General features: G+C 48.6%; 1 protein-coding gene across 1 annotated transcript; it reads right to left on the minus strand.

Moving 5' to 3' along the window:
* Window positions 1–7,530: 7,530 nt before the first annotated feature.
* On the minus strand, window positions 7,531–8,830 carry LOC123160966 (60S ribosomal protein L36-2-like). Its single transcript, XM_044578814.1, has 2 exons — window positions 8,562–8,830; window positions 7,531–7,579 (listed from the first exon to the last, which is right to left on the minus strand). The coding sequence occupies exons 1-2, from the start codon at window positions 8,813–8,815 to the stop codon at window positions 7,540–7,542; spliced, it is 294 nt and encodes a 97-aa protein (XP_044434749.1). The 5' UTR covers window positions 8,816–8,830; the 3' UTR covers window positions 7,531–7,539.
* Window positions 8,831–10,057: the final 1,227 nt, after the last annotated feature.

Here is a 10,057-nt window from a genome sequence, read left to right on the forward strand (position 1 = left end):
ATGAAACCCACTAGCATGAGTAGGAGTTGTTTGAGCCCTGATGTGCCTACTCATTCATGCTTGTTTGTCATGCCTGCTACTGCTTAGAGTTGAGTCAGGTCTGATTCATCGGGGATGAATCAGAGGTGTGTGAACATGTCCTACGGTGTGTGAGCTAAGCGTGTGAACACGATTTGGTAAAGGTAGCGGTGAGAGGCCATGTAGGAGTACATGGTGGGTTGTCTCATTGTAGCCGTCCTCAGGAACTGAGTTCTGTGTTTGCGATCCATGATTCAGCTACTACCACGCATTGGGCCCGAAACCAATGGACCCTCTCGGCTTCTTGATCACCCTTGTCCTCTGTCCAGGAGTTGCAAGTAGTTTCTGGTGTTTGTAGTATGCTGGAGGCCGTGCGCAGCGCTGACCGTAGGGGTGGGCTGTGATGCGGTAGGCACGTGGCACGGTGTACCGGGCGCCCGTTTGGTGTCTCGGGAACCCTGTTCACATCGTTTGGGGCTGTGAGCGAAACTCCGGCCGGATCTCCTCATGGATGGAACCCGAATAGGCAATAAACCTGGACTAGAGACTTAGGTGATTAGGTAGGTCGTGGCCGACACCCACGTTGGGCTTCCGCTTGAAGGTTGCCGAGTACATGTCATGTAAACGACGGTAAGTGGTGAGAGCGTGTGTGAAGAAGTACACCCCTGCAGGGTTAATATGATCTATTCGAATAGCCGTGTCCGCGGTAAAGGACTTCTGGGTTGCTTATATCAGTTCATAGACAAGTGAAAGTGGATACTCTAAAATACGCAAGATAAGCGTGAGTGCTATGGATGGCGTTCTCGTAGGGAGACGGGAGCGATTCCATAGTGGTGTATTGATATGGTGAATATGTGGACTCGTGTGCGCCACCTCAAAAGAGTTACTTGCAGTCGTAGTTAGGATAGCCACCGAGTCAAAGCTGGCTTGCTGCAGTTAAACCCCACCATCCCTTTGTTGATAATGATGCATATGTAGTTAGTTCTGATGTAAGTCTTGCTGGGTACATTTGTACTCACGTTTGCATATTTTATGTTTTGCAGAGAGACTTCAGTCTCATTAGTAGTTCCGCTTGGACTTCGACGTTTAGCTTGATACCTCAGCTACGATCTTGTGCCCTCGGCAGGATCTGATCGATAGTCAGGCTTCTCAGCCTTTTTCATTTATAGATGTATGTACTCAGACATGATAGCCTCCGCCTGTGCTTTGACTTGTATGCTCTGATTGTTGGGTCGTGAGACCCATGTTTGTAATGTCTCGCTCCTCGGAGCCTATTGAATAAATTACTTGAGTCGTAGAGTCATTTTGTGATGCCATGTTGTATTGCACATATCGAGCATATTGTGTGTATGTTATTGAAATGCTTGGTATGTGTGGGATCTGACCATCTAGTTGTTTATCTTTAGTAGCCTCTCTTACCGGGAAATGTCTCCTAGTGTTTCCACTGAGCCATGGTAGCTTGCTACTGCTCCGGAACACTTAGGCTGGCCGGCATGTGTCCTTCTTCGTTCCTGTGTCTGTCCCTTCGGGGAAATGTCACGCGATGAATACCGGAGTCCTGTTAGCCCGCTACAGCCCGGTTTACCGGAGTCCTGCTAGCCCAGTGCTACAGCCTGGATTCACTTGCTGATGACCGACACGTTCGATGCTGGGTCATGGATGCCTGTCCCTGTAAGTCTGTGCCGCTTTGGGTTTACGACTAGCCATGTCAGCCCGGGCTCCTTATCATATGGATGCTAGCGACACTGTCATATACGTGTGCCAAAAGGCGCAAACGGTCCCGGGCAAAGGTAAGGCGACACCCGTGGGAATACCGTGCGTGAGGCCGCAAAGTGATATGAGGTGTTACATGCTAGATCGATGTGGCATTGAGTCGGGGTCCTGACACAAACATACTAATGGCGCATCCTGCCCAAGTGCGCCATTAGTAGTTGTAACTACTAATGGCGCACCAGGCAGTGGGTGCGCCATTAGTATAGGATTTTTTTTTGAACTAGTGCGCCTATCCAAACATACTAATGGCGCATCCTGCCCAAGTGCGCCATTAGTAGTTGTAAGTACTAATGGCGCACCATGCAAGAGGTGCGCCATTAGTAAGTGGGCAGCAACAAGATATTTGGGACAGCCTCTCCTACCCACACACTCACTTTCTCCCCACTTCATTCTCTCCACCTCCTCCTTGTCTCGGGTGCCTCCTCTTTTTCACCTCATTTCCACCATAGATTCATTCAAATTAAGTGGTTAAATTACCTTGTTTTAATAGGTAAGTAAGGGGGGAAGCTATATTTAGGTTGTTCTCCTTACAACAATGTGCACATGCACTTTTTACGGCCTAGCTAGATCTATGTATGTTCGTGGTGTTGCATATGTTTGTGGTGTTGCATATGTGTTTGTGTTTGGAGGTGTACCGGTATTTGATATGCGATAGTTGCCAATATTTTACCGGAATGTTGATTCATTTCCGTTTCGGCGAGAATTTTGGCATTAAGCATTCTTTTTGGTCCTATTTTTAGGGAAGGTCATGCCAAATTTTTGTTTGGTTCTAAAATATCGTTTTGCTCTACCCCGCAGGCGACCATGGTCCGCACGATGACCGAAGGCATCGTGAATAGGTTTTTGAGGTCCGCGAAGGCCGAGATGCTTCAAAAGAACGAGATGGAGATAAGATGTCCGTGTCGAAGATGCAAGCTGAAGAGCCTTATTGCGGACCCGGATTCCGGGCAGGTGCGGGACCACCTGCTGTTGTGTGGTTTCATGGATGGCTATCGGTGGCAAGGTGATGAAGATGACTACGAAGTCGTCCATGCGGGCCGGGCAAGAAATGAGGAAGGGCAGCAAGACAACCACCGCGGCTCGGGCGGGCGAGAAGACGAAGAATCCCCAGGAGATGATCACGACTGTGATGCTGTACACAGTCATCATGTAGAAGATGCAGGACATGATGATGAGGAAGATGCCGGAGCAGGCGACGGGCATGATCATGAAGATGATGATGCCGGCGGAGCAGACGACGCTGGACCATCGATGGGCTGGGTGCAGGACCCTCATATTCAAGAGCTGCTTCTCAAGCAGACGGATAACGCAAGAGCTGCCGCCCGAGAGAAAGCCAAGATGGATCAACTTGAGTTAGACGCGGTTACTCCATTGTATGAAGGATGCAGGCCCGAGGATACCCGCCTGAAAGTAACGCTCATGGCCCTGGAGATGAAGGTAAAACACAAAATGACCGACGCATGCTTCGACGAGAACATGTCATTCTGGCACGAACGTCTTCCCAAGGGGAACAAGTGCCCGACCAGTTTGGAGGAGGCGAAGAAAATCGTGTGTCCTCTGGATTTACCGCACGTGAAATACCATGTGTGCATGAACAATTGCATCATTTATCGGGACGAGCACGCGGAGTCTACAATATGTCCGGTGTGCGGTGTCACTCGATACAAGAAGAGGAAGAAAGCTCCTCGAAAAGTGGTGTGGTACTTTCCGATCACTCCTCGTCTGCAGCGGTATTTCGCGGATCCTAAGGTAGCAAAGCTCCTACGTTGGCACGCGGATAGGGAGGAGAAGAAGCGAGAAGATGACGCAAATGATCCGGAGATAGATAAAAAAGACAAGATGCTGAGTCACCCTAAGGATGCGAGCCAGTGGCAAGCATTGAACTTCGAATACCCAGAATTTGGGAACGATCCAAGGAACATCCTGCTGGGCGCGAGCACCGATGGAGTCAATCCGTTTGGCAGCCAGAGAAGCACACATAGCACCTGGCCTGTGTTTGTGTGGATGTACAACCTTCCCCCTGGTTGTGCATGAAGAGGAAGTACATTCACATGAGTATGCTAATTGAAGGGCCGAAACAACCAGGGAACGACATCAATTTGTATCTGGGGCTGCTGAAAGAGGAGCTTGACACGCTGTGGAAAACGCCAGCCAATACGTGGGACGCCGCAGAGAAAGAATATTTCCCTATGAGAGCCGCACTGCTCACGACGGTGCACGACTATCTCGGTTACGGATATCTTGCGGGGCAGGTAGTCCACGGATTTTCTGGATGCGTAAGGTGCATGGATGACACAACGTATCGCCAGCTAGATAGAGATCCCGGGTCTTCGAAAACCGTGTTCATGGGACATCGAAGGTGGCTTCGCGACGATGACCCGTGGAGGAAACGCAAGGATCTGTTCGATGGTGAAACCGAACCCCGAAAACGCCCGTGTACGAGGAGCGGCGAGGAAATAGACAAGCTGTTAAAAAATTGGAAAGACTGCCCACTGCCGGGAAAGAAGCAAAAGGCGCCAGAGCCGGGAAAGAAGCGAAAGGCGCCAGAGCCGCTGCTGAAGGTATGGAAAACGAGGTCTGTTTTCTGGGACTTGCCGTACTGGAAGATCCACCGTGTGCCTCACAGCCTTGATGTCATGCATATCACGAAGAACGTGTGCGAGAGTCTGCTTGGTACCCTGCTCAACATGCCAGAGAGGACCAAAGATGGGCCGAAAGCAAGGGCAGACTTGAAATCAATGGGCATCAGGCAGGAGCTTCACGCTATATATGATGATGATGATGATGATGATGATGATGATGATGATGATGATGATGAGGCGAAGCAGGACACAGAAAGTCGTCGCAAAGGCAAAAAGGCCAAGAAGACCGGAAATGACTACCCTCCCGCGTGCTTCACTCTAAGTCAGGAGGAGATCGAGCAGTTTTTCACCTGCCTCCTAGGAGTAAAACTTCCTTACGGTTACGCGGGGAAGATAAGCAGATACCTAGACCCAGCGAAGCAGAAGTTCAGCGGGATGAAGTCTCACGACTGTCACGTGCTGATGACGCAGATACTTCCAGTTGCAATCCGTGGGATCATTGACGCGCACGTCCGTGAAACGCTATTTGGCCTATGCAACTTCTTCGACGTCATCTCTCGGAAGTCGATTGGCGTGAGGCAACTCAGAAGGCTACAGGAAGAGATCGTGGTGATACTATGCGAGCTTGAGATGTACTTCCCGCCCGCATTCTTCGACGTTATGGTGCATCTGCTGGTCCATATAGTGGAGGATATCATCCAACTCGGGCCGACGTTCCTGCACAGCATGATGCCGTTCGAAAGGATGAATGGTGTCATCAAAGGATACGTTCGCAACATGTCACGTCCAGGAGGAAGCATAGCCAGGGGCTTTCTGACCGAAGAGTGCATCTCCTACTGCACGAATTATCTAGGCATCGAGAACCCCGTTGGTCTGCCCGTCAACAGGCACGCTGGAGAGAAGGTCCCGATGTTCCGTGTCAGATGGGCCAAGAACGTCATAAAAGAAGACCGGTATTTCACCACCATGGTTATACCCGAAGCCAAATCCAAGACCGCGGGCGCAAACGTCACCGCGAAAAATGAGCCATGGGTACTGGCTTCCCAAGTGGACCAATGCTTCTTCATTACCGACCCGCCAAAGCCCAGTCGTGTTGTCGTGAGGAGAGGCAAAAGGAAGATCATCGGAATGGATGGAGTAGCCAATGAGCAAGACTTCGACAAGTACGGCGACCCGAGGATCGAACATGACGACGATGATGAAGTAGCAGCATACACCGCAAGAAGAAGCAGGACCACCCTACCTAAAGGACGTCCGTTCCACAGAAGAACTCCATTTGCGAAAAAGAAGGGCAAGAAGATTGTGAACAGATAGCTAGCTAAGATCGATTGTATTTAAACCGTAGCCTTCATTTCTCGATTGTATTTCATGGGTACTTTTTGAACTATCATGAATATTTTTAAATTTCATGGACACTCGATCTCGATTCCCCTCCATCTCGATCGCTATCCCACCTTGCCAGATCCGGCCCCCCTCGCCGCCGAGCACCCCCCAGTCCACCGGCCGCCGCCGCCGACCCCCCGCACCCTCGATTCCCCTACCCAACCGCCGCCGCCGACCCCCCGCACCCCTCCCCTACTCAACCGCCGCCGCCGACCCCCCGGACCCCGCGCACCCTCCCCCGCTCCACCGGCATTACTGTTTGATGATATTTTTAAAAAAATTATTACTGTCTTATAAAAAAAATATTACTGTTATGATTTAAACAAGTTTGAACATATTTCACCACCATGGTTATACCCGAAGCCAAATCCAAGACCACGGGCGCAAACGTCACCGCGAAAAATGAGCCATGGGTACTGGCTTCCCAAGTGGACCAATGCTTCTTCATTACCGACCCGCCAAAGCCCAGTCGTGTTGTCGTGAGGACAGGCAAAAGGAAGATCATCGGAATGGATGGAGTAGCCAATGAGCAAGACTTCGACAAGTACGGCGACCCGAGGATCGAACATGACGACGATGATGAAGTAGCAGCATACAACACAAGAAGAAGCAGGACCACCCTACCTAAAGGACGTTCGTTCCACAGAAGAACTCCATTTGCGAAAAAGAAGGGCAAGAAGATTGTGAACAGATAGCTAGCTAAGATTGATTGTATTTAAACCGTAGCCTTCATTTCTCGATTGTATTTCATGGGCACTTTTTGAACTATCATGAATATTTTTAAATTTCATGGACACTCGATCTCGATCTCCCTCCATCTCGATCGCTATCCCACCTCGCCAGATCCGGTCCCCCTCGCTGCCGAGCACCCCCCAGTCCACCGGCCGCCGCCGCCGACCCCCCGCACCCTCGATTCCCCTACTCAACCGCCGCCGCTGACCCCCGCACCCCTCCCCTACTCAACCGCCGCCGCCGACCCCCCGGACCCCGCGCACCCTCCCCCGCTCCACCGGCATTACTGTTTGATGATATTTTAAAAAAATTATTACTGTCTTATAAAAAAAATATTACTGTTATGATTTAAACAAGTTTGAACATATTTAAACATAAATAAGTATAAAACAGCATTTTAAATGCATAAAAAAATTGTGGAGCCTGGGAATCGTACCCAGGACCTCCTGGTGTGAGAACTGTCTGCTGACCAGTCGAGCTAGTAGAGGGGACTTGGTATGGATCAGGTCAGGTGGGAGATAACCTGTTGGCTCGAGCAGAAATCAAAAAAAATACTAATGGCGCACCAGGGTGAGGTGCGCCATTAGTGTGGATATACTTATGGCGCACCGGGGGGTGGTGCGCCATTAGTATTGTGCCCCCATCCATATTTTTCCTCCCCGGCCCTCGATCCCCTTCTCGCCCTCGCCCTCGATCCCCTTCCCCTCTCCTCTCCTCTCCCGACGCCGCTGCCCCGCCGCCTCGACGCCGCCCCGACGCCGTGAGACGCCGCGACGCCGCCCTCTCCTCTCCCGCCGCCGCCGCCCCGCCGCTTTCCCCACGGAGAAGGAGGAGGAAGAGGGGGCGCTCGCCATTGACCTCGCCCGGCCGACTCCGGTGGCCAGTCCGACTCGCCATCGCCCCGCCGCCCTCGTCTTCGGTGGCCCGGACGCCGCTCCGTCCACACCACCGTCGCCGGAGCACCCACACCACCACCCGGACCTCGTCGCCCCCGTGAGCTCCCCCTCCTCCTCTCCCCCTCTCCCCCTCGCATCCCCCGTGAGCCCCATCTCTATTTCTTCTTGTCACCAGCACCACCACCACCAGCAGACCTGCATATCACGTGAGAACATTTTAGTCATTTATATACCAACTGTTGCAGCAAAACAGAATTGCAACTATTTTTGCCTGAAAGTAGAAGACATGAACATGGTCAGAAAAAAGAAAAACCTAAAGAACACTTTGCATTTTGGATTCTGCATTAATTCTGTGTTTTCTGTATGCACTTCGATTGTTAACTTGACATACATTGCTAGCAAAGTACTATTTCAATTGAGCGTGCGACCAATGCCCTCGACTAGATGCATGTCAGGCGAGGGCCTTGATTTCTACTAATCCTTTTGACTGGCTTTAATTGTTTTGGTCCTGATGGGCACTATTTTTTTTTTTTTTTGGGAGAGTTCCTTAGCTTAACCAATAAAGATAATGTGTGACATAAGCAAAAATATGATACACAGTAGATATTTGGGGCTGGAATGAAGAGTCCACAATTCTTACAAATGATACAAGTCAAATTCAGTACTTGGAAGAAAAAGTTGTGAGATCAAATAGCAGAAGGCAACTTAACGTAGTATTCCCTCCGATCCAAAATAAGTATTGCAGTTTTGAACCGGGGTTAGTTCAAAACTGCGACACTTATTATAGATCGGAGGTAGTATTATTTAGTCAGCAAGCCAAGTTTAAGTTCTGCAGAAGTTGGCAACAGCTTAAATTAGTGCTGAAAGCGTGCTTATAAAGCATGCTTAACATTGTTTTGCCACAGAGCCAACTCAAAACTCTGATCAATTGAAATAGTACTTTGCTAGCAATGTATGCCAGTTGCCATTTTGGATTCTGCATCAATCATTTTTATTCATATGATTCATTTGTTTTAGGTTTTGGCAGATATTGTTAACTTGACTTGAGACCATCCCGCACACAGGTGTGACTCTTATAATCATACAACCATCTGTAATTCAATCAAGCAAAACCTAATGAACATGGTCAGAAAAATAATGTTCATAATATAAATGGTGAGTCAGAGTGGTTACACACCTCATCTTCCTAAGGACACTTGACATCTCCTCTCTCTTCTTCTTTGCTCTCTTGTGAGTACCAAGCTTTCTCTTGGCGACCTTGAGTGCACGCTTGTCCTTTCCAACCTTAAGAAGCTCAGTGATACGTTTCTCATAGGGAGCGAATCCAGCAACCTCCCTAATCAAGTTCCTGACAAATTGCACCCTCTTGGTACCTTTCTGCAAAATATGCCAAGATAACATTGTAAGAATAACTGCAAACTGGATAGACATGTTATAATAATTCAGCTGAGCATATAGGAGCATGTAAGTTAACTTTGTTTCAGCTTCACACAAGTTACAATTCGCTAAAAAAAGCCAGCTAGAATAGCCAAATAACAATTTGGTCCCAAACACAGCAAGGTCCTATTTTACATTCAACATGACCTGACAACATGACCTGACAATAGTTCAGTTTACAGCTGAGGACAAAGATTTTGTGCAGGACAAGGCTATTTGTTATCGATCAAATAAATGATTTAGAAACCATCAATAAGTAGGACTAGTGATTTATTATGAAGTTGCTTGGGTTTATTATGAAGTACTTTGATCATGTCTCTTTATTTGTACTGCTGCTAATATACTTTATATGATGATGAAGTGCTACTGAGTTGTGTGCAAATTTTGTTAAATCAGTGATGTGTATGTGTGCTGTCAGTTATGTGTATGTGCTTATTTTAATCCAGTGAAATATGGCACTGAACTGTAGCTAGCTAAACGGTAGTTTTGCTTAAATTGGTGAAATTTGGCACTGAAATGTAGCTAGCAATGCAAATATCTCAATGAATTCAGCTCTGTTTTCTGTGTGAAACTGTTGTTGTTAAATGAAGCCACATTCCAGTCCACATGCCAATGTATTTTCCATGTTGTGATGGAGGCCTTTTTTGCCTTGTCCACCCGAGAGGCCCTTGAGTTTGCTGGAATGTCGATTAACTTCCGTTCCAGCAAATTCGGGTACTCCATATGTCCTATTTTCAGCAAAGGTCATGCTGAAATTTTCCGTGAATTTTAGCATGACTTTGCTAAAAATAGGACATATGGGGTACTTGTGACTAATGCATGGGCCGGGGTATCTTAGTAGTTAATTAAGTAGGATCAAGTGCCCCGGCGTACTTGTGACTAATGCATGGCTTTTAGGGTGCCTCGGTGTCGATAAAAACCGAAATGATGAAAAGTTAGGCTTTTAGGGTGCCTTGGCGTCGAAAAACCCTCAATGATAAAAGCTTAGATTTTAGGATGCCTCGGTGTCGACAAACCCTAAATGATGAGACCATGATCTTGTTCCTTGACAATAACCAACTTTTTGACCAAACTTTGTTTCTATTTAGAGAGAAACATGGCCCACAACGATGAGGCCGGGGGTTCGGGCGGCAAGGCATTCTAGGAGCTGTCCCAGGAGATGGAGGAACAACCTCACTTGTATGAGGCCGCCGCCTTCCCCACCGATCCTGAGACCACGGATGGTGCCGCCGAGGA

Source organism: Triticum aestivum, chromosome 7B (genome assembly GCF_018294505.1).
Source record: "Triticum aestivum cultivar Chinese Spring chromosome 7B, IWGSC CS RefSeq v2.1, whole genome shotgun sequence".
Classification (NCBI taxonomy): Eukaryota; Viridiplantae; Streptophyta; class Magnoliopsida; order Poales; family Poaceae; genus Triticum; species Triticum aestivum.

What these genes read in the sequence shown, in the direction of transcription:
- LOC123160966 (XM_044578814.1), bottom strand. Translation starts at nt 8,815, where the DNA reads ATGTCTATCCAGTTTGCAGTTATTCTTACAATGTTATCTTGGCATATT. An exon ending in AGTGTCCTTAGGAAGATGAG is followed by an intron (nt 7,580 to 8,561) that starts GTGTGTAACCAC and finishes CGTGATATGCAG; the next exon opens with GTCTGCTGGTGGTGGTGGTG.